Source organism: Anguilla rostrata, chromosome 16 (genome assembly GCF_018555375.3).
Source record: "Anguilla rostrata isolate EN2019 chromosome 16, ASM1855537v3, whole genome shotgun sequence".
In the NCBI taxonomy this organism is placed as follows: Eukaryota; Metazoa; Chordata; class Actinopteri; order Anguilliformes; family Anguillidae; genus Anguilla; species Anguilla rostrata.
In genome coordinates this window covers 3,292,553-3,318,251 of record NC_057948.1, presented here as the reverse complement: position 1 = coordinate 3,318,251, position 25,699 = coordinate 3,292,553, and the positions used below count along the sequence as shown (strand labels likewise).

The 25,699-nt window shown below is 40.6% G+C and overlaps 1 protein-coding gene across 1 annotated transcript in view; it reads right to left on the bottom strand.

Moving 5' to 3' along the window:
• The window catches only part of LOC135242400 (protein NLRC3-like), a 1,894,071-nt gene that overhangs the window by 569,553 nt on the left and 1,298,819 nt on the right, over window positions 1-25,699 (bottom strand). The window contains exon 33 of the mRNA XM_064313443.1: window positions 3,242-3,352. Coding sequence (XP_064169513.1) covers window positions 3,242-3,352 — 111 coding nt within the window. The remainder of the gene's footprint in view (window positions 1-3,241; window positions 3,353-25,699) is intronic.

Sequence of the window (25,699 nt, the reverse complement as noted above, 5' to 3'; positions counted from 1 at the left end):
GAACAGCACCTCAGATCACCAAAACAATCATTCAGAAAAACGTTTTAAATTCCGTATGTAATGTACTTACACTGCAGTCACTCTTGGTATATCCAATACTTGCATCTTTATGGCTCTTTTGTCAATGTAAGAGTATATGTAGTCCCAAATGCCCTTGCTCATATTCAAGCTAAGACTGTTAGCCAGTTCAGGTGCCATTTTCAACTCAATCTGTCAAGCATCCACCTGAAACTTGGCCGGCATATCTGACCACCTGATGCTGTCTTTACATAGACTATTTTGTTCAGTAGGCATTTGGTTCTGAACAGCGATAGGTTTACTTTTAAGTCAATCAAGTTACAGAATGAATTAAACAAGACTGTCACCTGTCAAATGAGCCCTCGTTGCTGTCTGTGGGTCCAGCCATTTGCTAGTAACCTAAGTGAGTATCTGCCTCCACTCCCTGTGCATAATGCAGATTGTGCTGACAAGCAGAGAGTGCATGCAGACTGAAGCGAGCTCGCTCTCAAAACAGCTTAGCATTGTACTATGAAATGAATTCATAACTATGGTGGATCGAAGAAAAGGTTTTTTCACTGTGATAACAGTAATTGAAGAGCTTGAAAAAGCAAATCTCAATTAGAGGAATTATTTCCATATTTAGAAAGTTCCGATTGGTTTGGAGAGTGTGCTCTAGACCATGTGAGAGCCATACTGGTGGGCATGTAAGTTTACTGAAGTGAATTTAGTGTTCTCCTTATTATTTCTTCTTATTCCACATCAAGTCAACATCCTGCACCCTACTCCTCCTACAGTTTTTCAGCAAGACCTACCTTTTTTATCTCATAGCTTCACCTAGTTGCTTGTGCTTTTCTTGCCAGTAGTGCAAAAATTTTTGAGATATTTACCATTTTTATTTATATTTTATTTATGTTTACCAAGAAAATTTCCCATTAATTAACACTAGTGGAATGTTCGGAATGTAAACAACACACTTGCAGCTGACATTGCAATCAGCCGCTGCAGCAGCGACAGATACAGACCGTCTCTTTCTTTTGCAAAGCTTCTAATGGATGAAATCTCTTGCAAAGTGAGTAACGGCAGCAGCAGCAAAGCAAGTTCAACTCAAACTAATATTAGTTTTCTGTTATAATTTCTGCTAATTCCTGCCAGCTACTGTAACATTTGTATTTCAACATTCAGTATAATGTTAACTGCTGTAAGAAATTAACTCCCAAAAACATGTTCACCTCAGTTATTTATTCAAGATATGTGATTTTGAGAGAAGAAAACTTCTTTTGTAGTGTAGATAACCTGTTCAAAACGTTATCGAAAATGTGCAATTTGGAAAGGTTTTGGGATGTCTTGGAAAATCCATTGCAACATTTCACTGCTTTTAGTTATCTGTACAACAATCTGTGAATTCTTTGCTGATGTGTCATTGTATTACTGTTTTACGTTCACGAGTGGCCCAGAAATACTTTCAAACGATTATTGCAGAAAACAAAAAAAGAAAAAACAAATAAAAGCCTGTGCCGAAATTGGCTTTCTCTCCCCCTTGGCTAAACGCCAGGTTTTCAATGGGCAGGGTTCATTGGGTGTTAGTTATGTAACAAAACCCTTAAGTCCAGTGAAATTCTTTCTACATGTAATGTGTAAATAATGCTCTTGCCACTTTTGTGCACGCTAGGCAAGCTAAATTGAAAATGCCTAAGCATTGCCCCTTCTCTGGATGTGGAGAAAGCAATATATTCTTTTGTTTTGCCAAAAATGAAGAGACCTACAAGAAATGGGTTTTAATTCTGGAGCCCACAGGCACTCCAGTATTACAATAACCAGTGCAGTTAGTATTTGCATTTCCCATATTCTCAGAACAAAATAACTTTTCGCAGAACGTGCTGGATCGGTAAGGATGCCTACCATTAGCTAGCGACAATTAAACTATTTTCAAGCTAAGACGTGGAATCAAAGCCTGTCTTTATTTGGGTGTAATGTCCAGAATTTGAGACTGCTATCGAGTGTAATGTTAGTGTACAGTAGCTCAGTGTTACAATGCTATTACAAGTTGAATAATCTTCAGGTTTAATTATACGATGGGAACGCCTAGTTTATGTTGCTTTCATTTTGTTGGCTACTGCATGGGACAATCTGCTCTAACCAGCTCTAACCAAGCTAGTGATGAGAAATGGTTTACATATGACCTGTCTTACAAGTATGAATGTTAATGAGCGCAGGATACACACCCAACCTGCCCATGTCTGCTAAACAGGTCGCAATAATCTAATCGTATCTATTACAATTCAATGGTTCTGTTATGTCCCAGTGTGCTATAGGTTATTATTATTTTAAAGGCTGGGTACTGCTGTGTTTGTTTGTGTTCCCCTATACAGGTGGAGGTGAACATGCATCCTGTTGCCGGGCGACCTGATTTGGAGGATGCTGTAGGAAAGGACGCACCGAGGACTGTTGCGGAGAAACCGATTTGGCGGATGCGTGGAGACGGGGACGCCGCTGCCGTCGCATGGAGACCGGACCAGACGCGGCCGTAGCTGGGGACACCGGGGACCGTTAGGAGCAACGCATAGGAGAATGATGCTGACCTATAGAACAGCTGGACGCCGTCATCGTAAAGAGAACCGACAATCCACCTGCCACTGGAAGCCACGACCGTTTTCGCTCTTCTCCGAAGATTCCCTCTACCCTCTCAGAACCTCTAAGTTAGATTAGACGCACGCTGTATCCGGCAGTTAAAAGCTAGCAGCGTGGGATGTTAAAACTTCACGGGACCCCTGCCGTTGCACTTGGTGGGGAGGACTGGCCTCAAGGGGGACTCGGACCGCTGTACTGGCTGCCCGGTCAGGCTCTGCAAAATGCTCGTCAATGACTATTCAATTAGAGACTGACACTGCTAGTTTAGGAAACCCTTCTCAGCTCTGTATTAATAAATAATCATTTTCTCTATTTAAACATCTACGCGCCGATTGCGTCTTGGTGTTGTGGTTGTGGTGGTTTAATGTTACGACCAATTCTGCCCTCTATGTTACTGCAACACTGCTGGGATTTCGGGTCATAACAGGTTCTAATTCGGTTAAAACGGTGAAAGAAGCATTAAGAAGAAAATCTGTCGTCACTTCTGGGGAATGTAACCACAATCCAATTTCCTGGACCTTTAAGAGTAGTGCAAACCAGGTGGAAATTGCCTTTTTAAATGCTTGGGATTAAGGGGTTAAATAGTAGTGTCAATTTAAGCCCATTTAATTACCTTTGATCACCTGTGAACTCTCCTTTGAAAGTGAGTGGAGGATCCACTGAAGGATCACTCTTCAGAGACACACAGCTGGGTACAGGTGACCCTGCTCTTTCTACCTGGACCCTGTGAACAAAACATGGAGACAGAGATTCCAGTTAAACTCATCCTCTTACTGCAGCTCTAACTCATATCACATTAAATATCTGATTCATGCATTTATACCTCTTCCTCTCACTGCTGAGGGTTCCTCCTTTGGTCTTTGGCTCCTCTGAGAGATTCATTTTAGAAACAGCGCCCCCTATCTAAGGAGACAAGAACACATCAGACCAGACTGGACCACAAGTGGCTTCCAACCCAAATTAGCCTGCAAACACACAACACGAGCACACACTGAGCACTCGCTTGGACACACAGAAACACACACACACACACAATATAGCGTGGTTTTGACGGAAGTAATGCAGAATTTAAATGGGCCCTGTACTATACAGACATCTCAAAAGGAGTGGTGTTACCCTTGATACTGAAGCTCAGGAGCGTGTCCAGAAAAACACCCCAGTGCACTAGAAACAGTGTGCCGAGGCTTGATTAGTTTCTGCCGTAACAAAGGAAGCAAAGCTTTGGCGCAGGTTTCGTGGGTAGAGCAAGCAGTTTGTGTCAGTCATGAACTAGTGAGTCACAGTGACTGCTTTAGGAATCCGAGACATTGTGCAGAGATGGAACCAGCCAGGAACAGAGAGCGGTCTGCAGTTTTGGAGCATTTTAAAATGATCAAAAAATCAGCAACTAAGCTTTGTCCTCCTGAGACCCAGATGAAAATAGGTTAAAAATGACATTTTTTCTATATTTTTTGTGTTATAATATATATAGCAATACACATGTATAAAAATGCAAATATAAAAAAAAACAATCAGTTAGGAATAATGCTTTCTAAGTGCAGTTTTACTTAATATTACTAAAATTAAAATGGAAAAAAAAAACTAATTTTAACTCTGGAAATAATTGGAAAGACCACCAGGTCCAAGAACATGTAATCTCAAATCCAAATTTATGACATTTAAAGACCATAATGTATTATAGACACAGAGACAATTAAGCTATCATGAAGGCTTGAAGATATAACTAGAAATGTTACATCCTCCACAGAGGACAAACATGAATGTCTTTGTCCCAGAAGGATGAGAAAAAATTATTATATGAATACATACAACAATAACCCTTTATTTCAATGACCTGTTCAATGTTGCATAAGCACCTCTCCCCATTTAATAGTTATTACTCCAAAGTTTCAAGGTGGACACGATGCTGATGACTATCAGCCACAACATTAAAACCACCTACCTAATATTGTGTAGGTCCCCCTCGTGCCGCCAAAACAGCTCTGACCCGTCTCCACCTCTAAAGGTGTCCTCTGTTATATTTGTATTTCTGTATATATTTGTATCTACTGTATATTTTTATCTGATATTTTGTATCTACTGTAAATTTGTATCTGATTGTGTTTATTGTCTTTTATGCTGCAACACTACAAATTCCCCCCGGGGATCAATAAAGTACACTACTACTACTACTACTACTACTTATTACATTATTGGTTTTTATTACATAAAAAATTGAAATGGATTACATTATTGGGAGTTATTACACTATTGGTAGTTTATTACATTATTACTTGCTACAGGGCTATAAAAAGCCAAGATATTGTTAGAGGGTGAATTATTTCCACATGATTTTAAAAACTCTCGACGGGTCAGAGCGGTTTTGGCGGCACGAGGGGGACCTACACAATATTAGGCAGGTGGTTTTAATGTTGTGGCTGATTGGTGTAGGCTCCCTATTTTAAAATAGGATCCCTATGTTAAAAACAAACAGGATTAAACGCTCTTTTATCCCAAGTGTCACTGGCTTTAAGTAAGTGATATGTTTTGCAATGATTTTAATGTTTATCTGTTCTCATAAATATAGTTATTGCTATTTATTATATACTATGCTGCAGTACAAACTGCCCCATGGGGACAATAAAGACTCTAACACCAAACCTATATCCTTTGTGTGATATACCGGCACATTTATTCGGAATACCCCCTCATTAATGCAAATAGGCTACTCCAAACCACACATTATGTGGCTGTAACTCAATATAGACATTACATTACAGGCATTTCGCAAACTCTCCTATCCAGAGTGACTTACACAACATCTTTAATGTCACATATTTTTTTAAATTACATCCATACAGCTGGATATATACTGAAGTAATGCAGGTTAGGTACCTTGCTCAAGGGTACTATGGCAGTGTCCCACCTGTGACTCGAACCTTGATTTATAGGTTAAAAGGCCAGCTCCTTACCTATTAGAATGGGCAAAATGTGTGATCTAAGCGACTTTGACTGTGCCATATGGATGGTGCCAGATGTGGTGGTTCCAGCATCACAGAAACAGCTGCCCTCCTGGGATTTACATGCAGCACAGTCTCTAGAGTTTACAGAGAATGGTGTGATAAACAAAAAACACATTGTTAATGAGAGATCAGAGGAGAATGGGCAGACTAGTTCAAGCTAACAGAAAAGCCACAAATGAAAAAACAGCTATGCTTGGCCAAAGAGCTCTAATGTCATCTCTCAGGACCACAGTAGATGAGACAAAAGGAGACTATTTAGATTCTTGAAACTGTCGATTACTCCCAGTAAAACCATTTTCCTGAAGCCATTCCACATAGCCTTTTGGCATGGAGATAGCATCTTATTTTGGAGCATCTAATGTAGCAATTAATAGAAACTTGGTGACCCCCCCGATGCAACCAAGTTCTGTAATTCTCCAGCTGTGGCCACTGGAGATTTGTTTGCTCCCTGAACCATCTACCTCACTGTGCATTGGCTAAGATCACTACCGCCATCTACTGGGCAGGTTTAACACTACTCCAGGGGTTTTGAAATTATTCATATTTGGTCTCACAGTAGTAAGTCCTTCATTTCTTTGTTTAGTTTTTGACCCATTTTCTTATTTTTGAAGGTCAACAACCATTGTTTTTCTTCATTTGTGAGTTTGTTGCTTTATATGAAAAAATGATTTTGTAAGCACGTTGCCTCAGTTCTATACTCCAGTGAAGCAGCAGGCCATGGTAGAGGACAACACAGTTCCTTAGGCCTGAGATCATCTTAATGTCTTATATGAATGCTGGTGTTAACTTCACTCTGTTAGATTTTATTTTTAACAATCTTTAAGAGTGCCAATAATTGTGACCCCTATAAAATCAGTATCTGAGATGCATGTATTTTGCTAGTAGGCGTATACGATATGCTAGCAACAATTTATAGCCGACTGATATCCCTGTTATTGCGTTTCATGTAAAATTTTAAAACATTTGGCAACATTAACTACCCGTGCTTCCAGTCAGTGTTTCGACCGCACATTTACCCATAAACAACCCCCCTTACATACACGAACATGCTCGTGAGAAATCTTGGAAAATATCCAAAAATGACCCAAATCAATAATTCATGAAAGTAGATCATTATTTCTTTTTAAGTAGCCTAATTTTATCTCATAAAAGTCATTTTATCATGTGTTCTTCGTTTCTAAGTAGTTGTAATTCGATTAGAAATCGCTGCAGTACAATTTATGTTGTATTTCAATTTCAACGTCAATCCAACTTAGGCAAAACGTAAATTCGCTTGGACGTGGTGGCTTTGAAATCAGACGCTTTCGTTCTTTTAAGTAGACCGACATGCACAGCTACATGCTGTTATCTTGTGGTTCACACAAGAAACGGCGTCTTAATGCAACTATAACCGCAGTTCTTGCTACTATTAAAGTAGTTGAATGTATTATAAATGCTAAAAATAAACGTTAAACTCATTTGAAAGGGTATTTTTTGTGTTTGGTCCCAAATGGAGAATTTGTGAATTTGAAAAAACATATTACTCCTTGTCTACTCCTCGGGCGCCATTTTATTACCTGTTTTATTTCACTAAATTAAAGTTTCACAAAATCACAGTTGCAGATTCCTATTCCTCCAAACACCCCTTCTTATCTAGCTTCTATTCTCCCCCATCCCACTCCAAAACAGACTACTTACCCCGTTCTTTTATCCAGTTTTATTCCGTTTTTACTGCATCCTCTTTGTCCTCCGTCTTCAAAATGACGTTTGAGTTTGAAACAGTTTCACTTTCTCTTTTGACTTTTTTTTTTTTTTAAACTTTTTTACTGGTTCAAGCAAGTCTTTTTATTTTTATTGGTTGCATTAATTTATTGTAGTCAATTAGTTACCCAGAAAAGACAAACATTCCTTGCATGTAGACATTTGCCTAATTTTAACGTCTACATGTACTAAGCCTATTGAACAATTCTACAATTCCGTTTGGGACTTAAATTGTTCCAATATGTTGGTACCATCTGTAGGCTAAACCCGCAAATAAGCCTGTTAGAGTGTAGCGAACATCCGCGTCACTGTAAGAAATGTTCTTTTTTCAAAATGCACAATATGACGATGGACAGAAAATAAAGAAATAATACAAATAAACCATCTGTCTCCCTCAGTGTCCCTGACACAATCACACAATGTTTTTGGCGAGTAGTTTCTGTTATCACGAGGCTATTTGTTATCTCTTTATTCTTAACAGTCTATTTTTGTTTGTAAATTTAGGTGTAAGGTTTGTTATTATGTACATTTTGATATGTGCATCTCCAATCGTTGACTGTTAGTTTTCTTTTTAAGTCAATTTGTAAGGTTACTTGTCATTTGTTTGTATGTTTTTCATCATATCTGTATCTGTCATTAAAAAATAGGATAAAAACAAGAGCTGATTTTCCATGGAGCTTGCACTTTCTGTCAGGGTTTTGTTGTCTTCTGTTGTTTTCCCCTTGTTGTTCTCCGTTGGGCCGCCAGATGGCGGCACCTCGGTTTGTGTTCAGTTCATTGTTTTATTGTTTTCTATTATTCAATTATTAGTTGCGTTGTGTCTCGTGTTCCCCTCCCTCTCTGTGGCTTGATTGTTCATCGTGCCCTCCTGTGTCTCGTCTGCGTCTCTCTATTTAAATCGCCCTCTCCCCAGACTCAGGCGCTGGAACCTTTGGTTTGGTTTGTTTGCCTTGCTACCTGTTCCTGCCTGTTCCTGCCTGTTCCTGCCTGTTCCTGCCTGTTCCTGCCTGTTCCTGCCTGTTCCTGCCTGTTCCTGCCTGTTCCTGCCTGTTCCTGCCTGTTCCTGCCTGTTCCTGCCTGTTCCCTGTTTACCTGTTGTTTGCCTGCCTGTGCCCTACCTGCCCAGTTTTTCCTCGTTTTTGGGTTTCTGTATTTTTGTCTTGTTTTTTTTGAGGATTTCGTTGGTTGTAAATTTCGCCCTGTGAGACTCTTTGTTCCCTGTCTTGGTTTATTAAAGTCCTTTGTTTTCCCCATTTTTGGATTTTCAGTTTTTACTCTGCGTTTGGGTCCATTCCCGCACCCACTCCTGACACTTTCCACATTCAAAAAAAGGGGGGGGGGGGTTCATGTCCTCTCTGCATGGAGCTAGCATGTTCCTGTATTCGTGCTGGTTTCCTCTGGGTACTCTGGTTTCCTCCCACACCAAAGACATGTATGTCAGGTTCAGTAAACTCCTGCCATTGCCCTTGGCCAAGGCCACTGCACTGTGGCTGCCCATTAAAAGTAGTTAGAATGAGTCAAATGCAGAGGATTAATTATTCTTTCTCTTCGAGTCACTAACATGTCCTTGTATTGATGCCTGGCAGATTTTATAGAACTTTCTGTGCTGTGTCTAGAAGTTTTATATGACAGGTCATTGCCAGAATTAAAAGATGAAATTTTGATTCAGTGCAAACAGCTGCAGTTTATTTGTAATAACGTGTTTACTCAATGGATAATCAACTGAGTTTCCAACTTGATAAATACATCAACATAATTATGAACAATGATTTGTCAAAAAAGGCCTTTAAAATATGGCCTGTTATAATGAAATATAATGACCAAGCACAAAATCTCATCAGCTGACATGGTATCAGTGAGCTGTAACCAAAATAATTTATATTTGGCCTGTAACTGCATGATTGTACATAGTGTATCTGTGGCTATGATTTGATGTTACAGTGGACAGAGTTACACTTATGAAATCAGATCCCATGATCAGATTCAATGAGAAATAATAGTAGGAGAAGCCATTTATGATTCAGTGGCCCTTACATCTTTGTGACAAGGGAAGGGGGTGTATTTATAGACCATTTTATTTGTCTAAGATTTCTTGTATCTGAATCTGATCACAGAAATCTGATTTCAATAATGTATATTGTGGTCATTGTGACCATATACTCCTAATAAAGAAAGAATTACACAATTCTGTCTGCAGACGTTGAAAAGCCAACACTGAATCTATAATTGAAGAAAGCATTAAGGGTCCCTTCAGAATAAGAAACATCAGTGTCCATGTCCTTGCTCACAAGTGAAAACATGCAACCATTTATGATGTCTGCAATAATGACAATTTGATTAAACTCTTGGTGCAGCAGTAAGGCTCAAAAAGCCAAACTTCATACCAATGCCTGTTACACTCTGTCGAGAGAAAGCTCCTGTAATCTGTCTAGTGACAAGCTATTAGGCTAGCTCTCAGAACTCTGCAAAATGATTATTGCTTACTTGTTATGCAGATTATATTATGTTTGCCACAGCACAAACATGAGATTGCGGTTCGAACCAGAAAGAGCCCACGAGACAACAGTTTAGTGTGAAACTAAACTTATACTACCATCTAGTGGCTGTATAGAGGAACTACAATATTATTTTTTACAACAGTCTTATATAGTCTTAATAGTTGCAGTAGATGTGACTGTAAACTAAAATGTTTAGCAAATAATTAAATGTTCGATTGATCAAAAGAACAGTTTTCATGTCTATATGAGCGCACATAGTGAATCACTGCCCATTCTTTCATTGCTCCACCTCAGTTCCTGTAGATTCAGTGGGAAACCTGTACTGATTAATGCACTTCAGACTGTGTTCTAAATGGTAAATGTTAAATGGACTGCATTTATATAGCACTTTACAATTGTTGCCTCTCATTCACCAGAGCAGTTAGGGGTTAGGTGTTTTGGTCACTTCCACATACCCAGAGCAGGGATTGAACCGGCAACCCTCCTACTGCCAGACAAATGCTCTTACCTCCTGAGTTATGTCGTTGTGTTCTGCAGTGTACAGCTGCTTGGAGGCTTAAGGTAGTGAGGGGAAGTGTATGTTTCTGTATTTCTGTATGCACTCCTGGCCACTTCTGCCTAGGCCTGTGGCCTTGTCCCAGTCTCCACATTCCCAGTTACCATGGCGATGAGGGCAAAGAGCGATGGAGAGCTACGGAGAGGATGGAATGCAGCTCAGGGCCTTCCCGGGTGCAATCCTGAGAGGACCCGAAAAGCTCTGGCACACACCATGGGGATATACCGCCCCCGTCCCAGGTGCTATACTGTGCTGTTGTGTTGCGTGCTGAGAGGCCTAATTACTGATGTAACATGCTTGTGAGATGTGACCTTATGAGGTGTGATGCTTAGAAACGACTATCAAGACTGAGACAACTTAGTGAGTCTTTGGAGAATATCTCTGCATGCTGTGTAGTGGGTATTTCCCTGGTGCATATTGTACTGAAGTCTGTTACAGTGGGAAAATGTTGTCTGGCCTGATGATTTCCTGTCTACCTCATGTACGTGCTTTGAGTGGTTCCTATCAATGCAGTGATTATTTGGCACATTGTATGGTAGTCTGCATTTCTTATGGATGCTGATAAGTTGTAATTTTATTGAAAGTAGGCTTGGGGCTGCTGTATGGCTCATTCGGTTAAGGCACCACGCTGAGGTGCATGGATGAGCCTCACGGCCTCGGGTCGAATCCGGACTGTGCCAGTGCTGACTGTGGCCGGTAGCTCCACAGGGAGACATACAATTGGTGCCTGTGTTGCCCAGGATACGGGAGGGTTCAGTCAGACAGGGATCTGTTTTTCATCGCTCTCTAGCGACCCCCCTTGGGCGCTCATATGACTGCATGTCAGAGCCGCTTATGAAAGGTCTTCCTCCAGCATGAAAAACAGCTTTTCTGTTCTATTCCATTGCAAAATATACATGCGCACAAGCTGAAATGTGGTAAATGTTTCTTTTTCTTGTCCAAGCAGAGTAAAATAATCCATTAATGTGTAGGCTTGCTATTACACCATTACATTACATTACAGGCATTTAGCAGACGCTCTTATCCAGAGCGACTTACACAACTTTTTACATAGCATTTTTTTTTTTTTTTTTTTACATTGTATCCATTTATACAGCTGGATATATACTGAAGCAATTCCGGTTAAGTACCTTGCTCAAGGGTACAACGGCAGTGTCCTTACCCGGGAATCGAACCTACGACCTTTCGGTTACAAGCCCAGTTCCTTACCCACTGTGCCACCTCCGTCCCATACCAAAGGTGTGATTTTTTTTTTTTTTTAAAGCAAAGCATCAAAATTAAATATAAGGTCATGTCATGGTTCTGGTTCCATCATATGTGAAACACTCTCAACTGTAGAGCGCACAGTGAAGGATATTCTCCCATGATTCATATAATCCATGTGGGTTCAACTGAAACAAGCATTTTAGCTTCTTATTGATATGCTTAGATGCAACACAACCTTGAACGATTTAACACTGGTTTTCCTCTCTTCAGATGAATCCATAAAAATAGCCCAGCAGGCACTGAAAACTCATCTGAAGAAGAAGTTTAAATGTATATTTGAAGGTTTAGCAAAGCAGGGCCATCGAACCCTCCTGGATGAGATCTATGAAGAGCTCTACATCACAGAGGGGGGAGGTGGGGGGTCAATAATGAACATGAAGTCAGACAAATTGAGACAGCATCCAAGAGACAAACCACACAGGAGACTGCAATCCTCTGCAATGACATCTTTAAGCCTTTACCTGAACAAGAGAAACCCAGAACTGTGCTTACAAATGGCATCGCTGGCATTGGGAAAACTGTCTCTGTGCAGAAGTTCATTCTGGACTGGGCAGAAGGAAAAGCCAATCAGGACACTGATTTCATCTTCTCTCTTCCTTTCCGAGATCTGAATTTGAAGAAGGAAAGAGCATTCAGTCTGATGCAACTGCAACAGTGGATGTGCTGCTGAACAACCTCATTAAGGAGAATCTACTTCCCTCTGCTCTCCCCTGGATCACCACCCGACCAGCAGCAGCCAATCAGATCCCTCCTGAGTGCATCCACCAGGTGACAGAGATACGGGAGTTCAATGACCCACAGAAGGAGGAGTACTTCCGGAAGAGAATCAGAGATCAGAACCTGGCCAGCAGAATTACATCACACATCCAGGAGTCTCTACATCATGTGTCACATACCAGTCTTCTGCTGGATTTCTGCTACTGTTCTGGAGGCAATGTTGGGTAAAGTAGAGAGTAGAGATATGCCTAAAACTCTGACTGAAATGTACACACACTTCCTACTCATTCAGACTAATGTAAAGAATCAGAAGTATTATGGCACCAATGCGACAAACCCCCAAAAAATGTCAGCATCGGATACAGAAATCATCCTGGAACTGGGGCAGCTGGCTTTTCTACAGCTGGAAAAGGGCAATCTGATATTCTATGAAGAGGACCTGAGAGAGAGTGGCATTGATGTCAGTGAAGCTTCAGTGTACTCTGGGGTGTGCACAGAGGTCTTTAAAGAGGAGTGTGGGTTGTATCAGGAGAAGGTCTACTGCTTTGTGCATCTGAGCATTCAGGAGTATCTGGCTGCCTTGTTTGTGTTTCATTCATGTGTAAATGAGAACAAAAATGTACTCAGAGCAGAAGAATCAAAACCTTGTAGTGACAGAATGCAGCTGTCTGAGTTACACAGGAGTGCAGTGGATCAGGCCTTAAAGAGTAAGAATGGACACATGGACCTTTTCCTCCGATTCCCTTGGCCTCTCTCTGGAGTCCATTCAGTCGCTCTTAGGAGGAATATTGACAGAGACAGGAAGCAGATCAGAGAGCATTGGGAAAACAGTCCAGTACATTAAGGACATGATCAGAGAAGAGTCTTCAGCAGAGAGGACCATCAATCTGTTCCACTGTCTCAATGAACTGAATGACAACTCTCTAGTGCAGGAAATCCAGAATTCCTTGAGATCAGGAAAACTTTCTGATAAAGAGCTGGAACCAGACCAGTGTTCAGCACTGGCCTTTGTGTTACTGATGTCAGAGGAGATCCTGGTTGAGTTTGACTTGAAGACCTACAACACATCAGCTGGTCATCAGAGACTGGTACCAGTAGTCAAGAACTGCAGGAAGGCAGTATTATATAATTAATAATGTAGACAATTAACTGCATATTTTAACTTTATCTTTCTAGTGAGAATAAAGATTGCCAATTACCAATTGTCAAACAAATGATGAATTTGTTCATAGGCAGAGTAATTAGGCAGAATTAGCCTTTGTCAAACCATACATCTCAAATCCAGTGCCATGAAAAATTTCCCCCTTTCTTGATTTCCTCAATTTTGCATTTTTGTCTCACTGAATAGTTTCAGGTCTTCTGACAAAATGTAGTATTTGATAAAGGGAACCTGAGTAAACACAAAACCAATTTTTAAAATTATTATTTCATTTATTTAATGAAAAAAGTTTTCAAACACCCATATCACCCATGTCTTAATAACTGGGAGCTAGCGGAATTGAAAGTTTCATGTTGTCCAAGCTGAATATTTATTTAACTTATAAGTATAGTCGTTTCGTGGTCTGCAGTAAACCTGTTTGCATCAACATGTGTTTGTTGATGCAAAAGGGGGTGTGTCCCTAAAAACATTCAGCACTGTGTGAGTTTGGTGTGGAACAATGCATTTGTATTTAACCCAACCCTGACATACTAATCAGTTAAAACACTCGGGTGTTGTGTTATTTTGGTGTGCTACTGAATGCACCGCACATGGGAATCCAGTTAGGCAGCTCAATGCCGGCTATTTGGGCAATGGAGTTAATAGTGTAGGCTACTTGAATGAGAGACACAAGGAAGCTGTTTACATTGAGCCCAGAACACCCCGGAAGCTTGCTTTTAATCATGGGTTTGTTTGGGCTAGGTCAATGATTGAGCAAAATTTGGAATGTTAAAAATGCATTTTGGATGGGTTGGGGGTTCTACACTGCATAGCCATACACCTTGGTTGTGACCTTGACTTAAGAGGACACATTACAGGACCTTCATACGGAGAGATGCAGAGTTGCACATGCAGATCACGATGGAATGTACCGAGGAACAGAGGACATGAGAGAGCAGGGACTAGTTGGCTGTGGAGCTGTTTCTTTAGTGAGTGTTCATTCACCTTATCAAGTGCATATCTGAAATGAATGACACTTAGTTGAACTGCTGAAATTTTTTGTGTTCATTTTAAATAGTATAAACTAAAAATTGATGGCAAAGAGAAACAAAAAAACTGGTAGTAAATTAAAACTTAACACGTCTTCTTTCCCGATGCCTTCCTAGCTGAAACAGTAGCGGCAGCAGCAGGATGGAGAGGCCGACTGGAGGCTGTCTCTGCCAGCTGCCTCCTGCTGCTGGCCAGTCTTGGAATATTCTCTCTGCTCACGGGAATCATTTATTATAGCTCTGAGCATTTGAATGGAAAATATATTTTCTTTGACGGGCTGAGTAACGGTTCATAGAGACTCTCATTACAGAGCCTTAATATGGTGGTTATTTGCACATTCGGATGAAGGCTGATCCAACAGTTTGCTCTACCTATCAACTAATCAGCGATTTGATTGATAATTGATATCTTGGATAATAATTGCCAAATTAATCCGTCCATCCGTCCATTCTCTATACCCGCTTATCCTGGGCAGGGTGGCGGGGGTGCTGGAGCCTATCCCAGCATGCATTGGGCGAGAGGCAGGAATACACCCTGGACAGGCTGCCAATCTATCACAGGGCGCACACACCATTCACTCACACACTCATACCTATGGGCAATAAGGGGTCTCCAATCAGCCTACCTGCATGTCTTTGGACTGTGGGAGGAAACCCACACGGACACGGGAAGAACATGCAAACTCCACACAGAAAGACCCCATGCCGAGATTTGAACCCATAACCTATTGCTAAGTTGCTAATAATTAGCTAGCTAACAACTGAAGACAGCATAGCTAGAAAGCTTGCTACCATGTGAATTCACAACACCAATCTGTGAGGCTTTTCATCCCATTTTTTGAGTGACTTTATTGAAGAATAATTCAGTTCTGCAGAGACTTCAGTCAAGGTTGAGAAGCTTTAATACGTTATATTGGAGAGAAATACACCATCTGTGGTTCTGTGCAGTTCTCTGAAAATTGACAGTTTATTCAGCAAGTTTTATACCTCCTAGACAGACAGATATACTTTCAGTTCTTGCAAAGAGACAAAGAAAAATAATCGTTATTTCTCTAAGGGAACTAATTAAACATCGGAGGTTACACATTTGGCAGCATGCCCGGACTATATGTTGAGCAGCCACGAAACCACGATGAGGCACTAAGCATAAAGAAATACACTCTAAATAAGTAATCTTTGTACATTACCACAAGAGAGAAGACAGTCTGATAAATTATTCCACAAACTTTACAGAGTCGCTGTCCTGTTGCTGTATGCATGCCTTGACGCATGCCTTCTTGGCCAGGTCAGTGTTGTAAATGAGAATTTGTTCTCAATCTCTTGTACCTGGTTAAATAAAGGTTAAAAAATGCCTAGCATCATTTTATTGCCATCTTGATCGTTTTTATTATCATTTTCTCATTTTGCACGCATTCTCCATTATAGCGTACAACCTTCTCCCATTGAGTTGACATCTTGTGAATATTTTATTATCTCTGATGCCAACTGATTCTTGGGAGGAATTAGCAACACGGGGAAAGAGGGATTATGGGTTTATCAAAATATGTTCTGTTTCATTTAGAACAATACTTCAGCCTCTTATATCCAAAATAATGAATAAATATTGCAAATCACAAAATTGTTTTGTGGTCAAACAAAACAGTCATAGTGAACTACATATGTAACTGTATTTACTAATTGTAACTGGATGTGGTGAAATTTTATTCAATAAATCTGTAAATGAACCATAGCTGCAAATTTGCTACACACAGACATTCACTAATAACTATTGCACTGCAGCTTTTGAATCCCTGTGGTAATTTGCATTAACCCTCTGAAATAGCTGAAGATTGCATTCTATAACTAGCTACCCTATTGCTGGCTTTCAAGATAGCAGCCTGAGGGATACTTGAACTTGAACATGTAAAAATGTCTTTTTTTTTACGTTTTTATAAAATTATAAATGTTCAAGGTGTCATTATGTACTTTTGATGTTTAAAACATGAAAATAGCATTAAGAGTGTGATTCTGGCAAAAGATGGCAGGGTAAAATGTTTTTGAAGTTATAATTTTGTCTCCTGTATACCTGTATAAAAGATAGAAAACTCCTCAAATTAACTGTGCATTTAAACTAGTTTTTACAGTTGCTTTCATTCATTTTCACAAGAGTTCCAACGTGGGCAAATGCAGCTGATAGGGAGAATGCAGAATGATCACTGCAGTGTACTTATTTCTTTTCATTATTGTAAACAATGATGGCTTGAGTTTCCTTATTCATTGTCATGATTGTTCTGTTTGAATCTGTTGCTGTAATATTTCTGTATTTTCAGACAATAATCTTCTGTGATTAAACTTGACTGATAAAAATATCAAATCCTTTGCTGTTATGATTTATTATTATGTGATGTATTGAACTCCTGTGACACAGTTGTACTTATTTCATATTCTGTACGGGCTTGATATGATTTAATCAGGATGGGGATAAAATCTGCACTTTTGAAGCAGTGACATTCATCTGCAGTAGAGTAAATGAAATCCAGTTTAAGATAAACAAGTTATGCCGTATCTTCTGAGAGGATTCTTTTGTTAATATTGTGTACACACAATACAGTACGTTTTGAAAAGTCACCACGTGTCTCACAAAGAAACGTTTTTTTCTGTAGGTTTAAACCTGGATCTACTGCACATCAGTTCAATAATCTTGACACAAATTGCTGAACCTACACACAAAGTCCAAAAGGCTAAATCACATTTTTACAATACAACCACCTCGTTAGTACAATGTTCAAATGCTTATTGCTAGACATGCAGATCACAAAATAAAGTCAACATGTTTGCAATCCTGCGTTGGCACTTCCAACAACATCGCCCAGGTGGGTAGCATTGCAACACAATTCATAGTTAAAATTTAATTTACCTTATATGCATTTTCACTATTAAACAAGGCATTTCAAATGCCATTATCAAAGTCGTTCTATACTATAAACGTGGCAAAATTAAAATGGTTTCACAAATGTGGAAAAGTAAAACAGCGCCTCCTGTCTTTTCCTTTACGTTACAGTCATGCATTACGAAAAATTCAGTTGGAAATGCATTCTGAGGCGATAGCATTAACATTTTCACAGGCTTTCACATCTTGTCAGTCATCCCATCGAGGCGGGCCTTCTTTGCCCGTAGGTATTTTGCAGAAGTCTTTGGTACCGCAAAGAGGGAAAGTGGCGAAATCCGTCCCCCAGCTTCTCGGTGAAGCTGCCGAGGCTTTGGAGCAGCGAAGTGCAAATTCTGCGGCTACAGAGAGGTCGCGACCCCATGCCAGTGGTACACCCCTGATCAAAGTGGTGGGGCTCCAGGTGAATAGTCACTAATTTGGGATCACAGGCAGCAAATGGCTACTTAGCGAGCTACTCAGTGGGCTTAGTAAAGATAGCGATTGATGTGAATTTGTGCCTCAGTGGTCTGTCGTCTAACAGTTTACCAGTGTAGTTTTTTAAAAACAAATTTACTTCAAAACAGAGCAGCTCCTGCAATACCAGAAAAGAGAAGGTGCAGAAGTCTAACAAGAAACTGGGCAGAGTCCCCCTAAAGCAGAGGATGTGGGCCATTTTATCTTCTTGAGCGAATCTTCATCAGGTGTATCAGATTAGCCAATGAGCATCTTCAATCACTGCAATAACTGGCTTCTCCAGCTCAACCTAGAGGCATAAACTAAAAAAACACATCCTCCCAACAGAGATACAAGACAATGTAACACACCCCCAACGTTAAGACAATAGATAAAGCTGACATTACAGTCAATGCAAAGGCATAAACATCACAGGAGAGTTACAAAAAATACAATTTATTAGTTGTATAGAAGTAAAGAAAAAAAAAACAGCAAAGCATAAATTTATTCAGTGACTTTTGAAAACAATCACAATGTACTTCTACATGCAATTTTACATTCAGGACAGAGCAAGTAAGTGCTCCCAACACGAATGTGTTGGATTTGTAAGTTGTACGTCTGCAGAAACGTTTCAAACTGGTTTGTGGTTTTGGAGCGCTGGAGATAAAACAATGGGTTATCAGTGTGAACCTGCAGTGGAGAAGACAGGTTTTTAGATCTCAACATGATACAAAGCAAGAATCAATGAGAGCCTCTTGTTCCATCGTGGAATAGCTTCTCTGGTAAGACATGGTCTTTTTAGAGTAGTAACTGACAGGCTGTTCTATGTCAGTTATGTCATCCTGGAGAAGAACTGCACCATCTCCAGTGTCACTCGCATCCACTTTGAGTTTAAACTGTGGGCCAAATGCAGGGGCTGACAAAACCTGAGCATTTTCCAACAGAGCTTTAACACGCTCAGAAGCATGCTGGCAACACTGGTCCCATTTAAAAGTCACCTTAGGGCTAAGCAAGCCAGGAAACAGGGAAACAACATATGCAAAGTTCTTATAAAATGAAGATAGTAGTCTGTCATTCCAAAAAAAATATCTGTAGCTCACTGGGTACAGGGTACTGGTCGATCAGTGCCCTGTAAGTGCCAAAGGTCACTTGACCTTGTGCAACTAAGAAAAGAGTTGTAAGCTCTACGTTTGCCCTTGCTTTTAACAGCAATGAGGGTGCATGTAAACAGAAAATCTACTTTGCTAGTGTTCTCTGCTTTTTATCACTGCTTTTTTAATTCTCCCTTAACCTCACACAAACTCACTCACTCATACTCTTTCACTTGCTCTTTAATGCAGTTGGGTGATGATGACATAGAAACAGGGATTAAAAAAAACATTAATATTGCACTGCACATGAGTTTTCAGACCATCTTCTTCTAAATTTCAGTCTTGAAAGAGTGTTGTGGATTCCAGATCTTTTGATCCAAATTACTGGAAATTACCCTGTCCAAATGATGGGTATTCCCATGGTGTATGGAAGGTTGGAAGGTTGATATATGTTTCTACTGCAAAAAGTGATGTTCAAAACTGTACTTAAAAATGAAGGTGGTGTAGGCTTCCTATTTATCATGTGTTTATCATTTCTCATGTGTTTATCATATTTCTTTTTTTCAACTACTATCTTTATTGGATTATTCTATGGATTATTATTATTAATATTATAGGTTACCCAAAAAATAAAATACACACACACACACACACTACTTGTCAGAAATACAAGCATCACAGTGGTCTCAGGGAATGGACACAAGCGCAAAGAAGACTTAAAGACTTTTACTTAAAAACATGGGCAAAAATATCAAAAATCACAGGAAACAAAAACACAAGAGAAAAACACAAACTGGGAAAAGCAGGAGAACACCGGAAAATGGCACAAGAATCTCAAAACATGAAACACAGTTTCAGAACTGGGAAGTTCACGCAAAGACTCAACAGAGACACAAGGGAAGCAGGGGAACATAAAACACACCTGCAGACAATAACCTAAACAAGCAGGAGAAACTAACAAGAACAAACAATCTAATCATCACAAACAATTAACTCAGACAAGACACAAAACACAAGGAAAAGGGAAACAGACAGACTCTGGTGGTCAACAGGGGGAACTTGTGACAACAAGACCATGATGATGTATGTGAAAAGGAAGTGGCCCTTTTAAATATGACACTACTGAAATATTTGGCTGCTATTCTAAGAATAATTATACCATAAATATGAATGGATGCATTTTGTAGTCAGCAAAATACAATGTATTTGACTGTGAGGGTCTTCATACTTGTTCATACATACATACACAGGTAGAATAATTGCTTGGAATGGTATTTAAATTTAACACAAGTGAACATGAAATGTCCACATCTTGTAAAAATGTCAGATGGTTTACTGTGCTGTCAGTGGGCACATTGGGTTGTATGAGAGAGGCAGAGTGAGGTCTGATGACAGTGGCAGTGCAAGACAGGAAGGAAGAGCAGCAGCAGGGTCAGAGAGCCACGCTGAAGGGCAGGACAGGGCCTCAACACCAGGGCCTAGTGGCTCCTCCGCCAGTCACTGCCCATCAGCAGAGCCGGCCATTGAAGGTGTCTCCATCCGAGCCTCATCACACAGCAGCACCATTCTCTGCATTCTTCTGCACATTTTCAGAGCCAAACCAATGACAGGTGATGTCATGAGATTCATCTTCTCACTGATTTCAGCATGAAGCAGTCTCTTTGATGAAATGTGTTTTCATTGTTAATATTTGTTGATGTTTTCAGAGAGAAAGACGGAACCTGATCTGAGAACAGCTGCCAGGATGTATCAGAGACTTGTTATAACGAATTCTGAGGACAGGCCAGAGCTAGTTCTTACGCTTTATGTGAACAGTGATGAGAAGGATTGTGAATGTGAAATGGTCTTTTATAAATGTCAATATAATGACTGGACAAGGACAAGTCCCTTCACCAAAAGTCTTAAGGGTAGGCAACAGTAAAACAATCAGTATTGCAATAAAAATTGGACTCTCTCTCTGCAGCCATATCCTGATACTGAATCTCTTTCCTTTACGTTTGCTTACTGTACTCTAAACAGGAGATGCTGCAATGACAATTTCTTAGACCTCTGGTAAGTTTTCAAATTATATCTGTAATATTTTCACAAAGTGCTTCATGTTTTTTATAAGACATGCATAAATGTGACAATGGTTTTAAAATGAATCACATCAGCCAAGCATTTTATAATGACATTTATTACACTGACGGTGGAAAACATACTGTTTAATTGGCTATTTTCTTAAACTACTGGTAACCTGTTTGTTCATAAATGGCACGTACCATATTTGTGCTCTTTGATAAATCCGTACTCCCATGTATTTGATCACATGTATATAACAAGTAGTGTCTTGTAAGCTCATAGGGGCTGGGCACCCTAAAAGGGTGCAAGACACTGAAATAAGATAAAAAACAAACAAACAAACAAACAAAACCCAGTTCAAAGAATATCATATAAAACGTGATGTTTCCACCTTGGCTGAGATGGGCATTTCTGGGACTGCCCTGTCTTGGTTTGCTTCCTATCTTCCTATCTACCAGGTCACCTGGATGGGTCTGCCTCTGCTTCTCATCCCCTTGTTACAGGAGTACCACAGGGATCTGTACTGGCTCCTCTGCTGTTCTCCATTCACAGCAAATCTCTTGGTTCAGTTATTAATTCGCATGGCTGACATCTCAACCTGGATGGCCAGCCACCGCCTGAAGCTCAGTCTCAATGTCACACACTGCGACACACCCCTTTCTGAACAGAAGAGTTTGACGCAGGGAGATGCGTGAATCCGGAAATATTCTGGTCTTTATTTGAATACATTTAGAGAGAGAGAGAGAATCCAGTCTATTACAAAACAACAAAACAGCTTCGCCCTTCACCCTCACGGGATCTGGGTAAAAATAATAAAGAAACACAACAAACTAAAATAACAAAAACAAAATAACGAAACTACGACACTTTCTAGTCTCTCTCTCGGCTTGCGTTTTCCTCGGTCAGAGACATCAACTGGGAAGAAAGCACACTTTAAATACCTGGATTAATTACTGACGCACTCCAGGTGCGTGTGCCTACTTAACCAGTAGGCATGGTCCTCGGACTGCCCCGAACCACTCCCACAAACTGAGCCCTGCCACACTCAACAAAACTGAGCTGCTGTTCTTCCCATACAAGACCTCCCTACTACGTGAGCTCTCAATCACAGTTGATGGCACCACAGTGTAAGGCCCACGGGAACAGGCATAGAGTGGAATTTCCTCTCTGACTGTCGTAAAGCAGTTCGCCAGGTGCAGAGTCTGATATTGTCGGGACAGAGTGGCCCGTAAGACCTTGGCATCTGGTTTTGCGACAGTTAACAGGTGACACCTCTTTTCTACGGGAAAGCAATTCTAAAATTACCCCAACGTCCTGGAGGTTTCAGATTGCAAGTAATAAAATCACATGATAGAAATGGGGCAAATTGCTCAGGACAGTTGAGGGACAGCCAAAGTGCCCTCACCTGGTGTCACTGGGTAACTTGTCTCCCTACCTTCATAAGGAAAGAAATTTACTCAAGCACACTTTTTGTTAGGAAATAATGCCAGATTGGGGTTGAATACATTGCTACACGACACTATGCAATCTTAATACACTGTGGAAAGACATTGAGAGTTGGCAGTTGGTTCATGTAGCCTAAGTGATTGTACAGTTATTTCATGTTTTTCAGAGTTTTCATGACAAACACAAGAACAAATATTCATATTTGGTATGGTTTTTATGGTCTCTGTGCGAGTGATGCTCTGGTTTCGGTTTTAAAACCAGCAAACCTATAGAAAATCTATTTTAATAAATTTGGAAGTAAACTGTATTTTTGGGACACTCCTCCTAGTAAATCCATCTGTCTGATCCTGTCTGAACCAAATTCCAATCTTCCCCTTCCAAGTAAATTTATGGTTTTATGAGCCTTTTGTGGCGACATCCACCTGCCTTCCGCTGGGTTCTTATAGGAGAGGAACAGGGCCCTCTGGGAGTCTGCAATCAGACTTCCCACACAAGACTCTTTCTGTGTGTAGACTGCTGTCAGGTATGCTCATCTTTGTCTTTGATTGTTAGACTTTTTTCTAAATTCTGTAACTACAAATTGACTATTTTAAGTGTATAACCTACCTGACATTAAAACTGTTAATGACTTGATTTGTGTGGTCTTGGTCAATGTTTCGTTCTTGTAACAGCCCTCTAAGTCGGTTTCCCCCAATTATGACTAGGGAACTGCCCGTTGGACTTGTTTGATCACCAAGTTTTCAGTTAAGGCGGGACCGTCAGCAGAACCAAGTTGATCCTGGGATGACCAATATTGGCCCTTTCGGAGTCCCTGAACCCTAATTAGGTTATACTCCCCATGAGGGAAATCTCACAACCGCTGTGTCGTCTGCAAACAGCTAGTTAAATTGTCGTTACGGGCGCATCCGCGGTGCGTACCGGGTGAAACTGCGTTGACCCTCGGTGTAGAACTTCAGACGAACTGAGTTCCATTCTAAATCAAGCCTAAATTCTAATTTGGAACATAACTTATTAATTAATATGGAGTCAGATTATCACGAGGGTAAAACCTAGTAACTGTTACGCTTTCTTGCTGTGGTCATGGATATATTTGATGTGTTGTTCCGCGCATTTGTGAATATTCTGATGCTCCCATTGGGATATTGACAGTCCGGCGACAGATCGGATATATCTCTGACTGATGACAGCATAGCCCCGTTTGCGAACGGAGAGTAACCTGAATGCGACTGATCCGTTTCGGGCCAGTTTTAAGCGGGATATGAAGCAGCGCCTTCATATCTAACCCGTGGCAACGGAACCAGTGCATTCTTAATTATAATTGTGCCCTGTTCTTACGAACAGAGGAAAAATAACTAACATCTCCGGTTTTGAATCACACCAGCCAAGGGAGAACACGCAGTGCCTTCCCCTCCAGCTACAAACCCTCATTGGTCTAGCTGTGAGTGACTGCCTCTCACTCTGCAAAGAGCCTGGGGGTGGTCCTGGATGACCAGCTGGACCTCAAGGAGCACATCAAGGCAACATCACGGTCCTGCAGATTCCTCCTGTACAACATCAAAAGGATTCGACCATACCTGACTACGCACTCCGCCCAGCTGCTTGTCCAGGCTATGGTGACCTCCCGCCTTGATTACTGCAACTTCCTCCTTGCAAGCCCGCCAGCTTGTGCCATAATTCCACTACAGATCATTCAGAATGCTGCTGTCCAACTTATCTTCAACCTTCCCAAATTCTCCCATGTCACTTTGGTTCTATACGCCTGCTCGACCACTCCGCTCTGTGGCAGCAGGGCGCCCTGCACCTCCTCCCACTCGAGTAAAGGGATCACAGAGCTTCTCTACCCTAGCTCCTCAGTGGTGAAATGAACTCCCTGTCGCTCATCGAACCTCTCCCTCACTACCCATCTTCCACCGTGGTCTGAAGACGCATCTCTTCAGACTATACCTGGACAAACTGCCACCACTCTGTAAATCATTTCACTTTAAATCCCCCTTTTCATGGCACTCATGTTACATGTACCCCTAGTCCAGCACTTTTTATAATTCATATTTTTTTCCCAATATTGTAGCTTGTTCTTCTCCCTAGATTGACTTGGCATAAACTGGGTCAGAATAATGCTCACTGCATGAACTGAACTGTGTGGCTATAAATAGCTGTACAAAATGAGTATTGTACCTTATCAAACCTGTGTTTCGTACTTGTTCCGATGACCATGATATGCACTTTTGTACATCGCTTTGGATAAAAGAGTCTGCTAAATAAATGTAATGTAATGTAATGCCCTGCGATAGATGTGCGGCCTTTCCAAGGTGTATTCATGCCTCTCGCCCAGTGCACGACACAAGAAGGACACGAATCAAGACTGCGTGTCCAAAACATAAAATCTATGACATAGGAGCTCTGACAGCATCAATCGCCATCAATCTAAGAAATAAAGACACAACAGCATTACTGGGACAGTATAAACAGACAAATGCTTTACAGTATGTACTCTATGTGCAAAAACAAGGCAATTTATGTGCATCATATTCATATCAGTACTGTAATTCTGTAGTATCCCACTGTAATATTGTAATAATATAAAATGACTGCAACACAACATTCCTGTAATGTAATTACAGTATCACATTTTGCATTGAATAATCAATGTTCAGTCCAAAAAATATTATGGGGCAATGTTGGGGCCACCTTTTAAAGTTTGGTTGTACAATCCTTCCAGCTTCTCCCATTGTCATGCCTGGATTTACGACACGGTCAATATCTGTGGTTCTAAATTCATTTGATACAGCGGTATTTCTGTTACTTGCTTGACAGCAACCTCAGCCTCAGCCACAACCCATACATCAATACCAACTGCATTGGGCTGCTCCATGTTGTCAGACACTGCTGATTGTAGTGCTGTAAAACAGCCTTTTATGTTGGGATTACCAATCGTGCTGCAATGCGACTCACCTGGGCGATGTTGCTGGAAGTGATGAGACAGGACTGCAAACATCTTGACTTCATTTCACAATCTGCATGTCTAGAAATAACTATTTGGATGTCTTAATATGAGGTGACTGTTTTGTGAAAACTGAGTGTGTGATTTAGAGTTTTGTACTTTCTGTATAGGTACAGAAATTTGTGTCGTTAAGGTAAGAATTTTT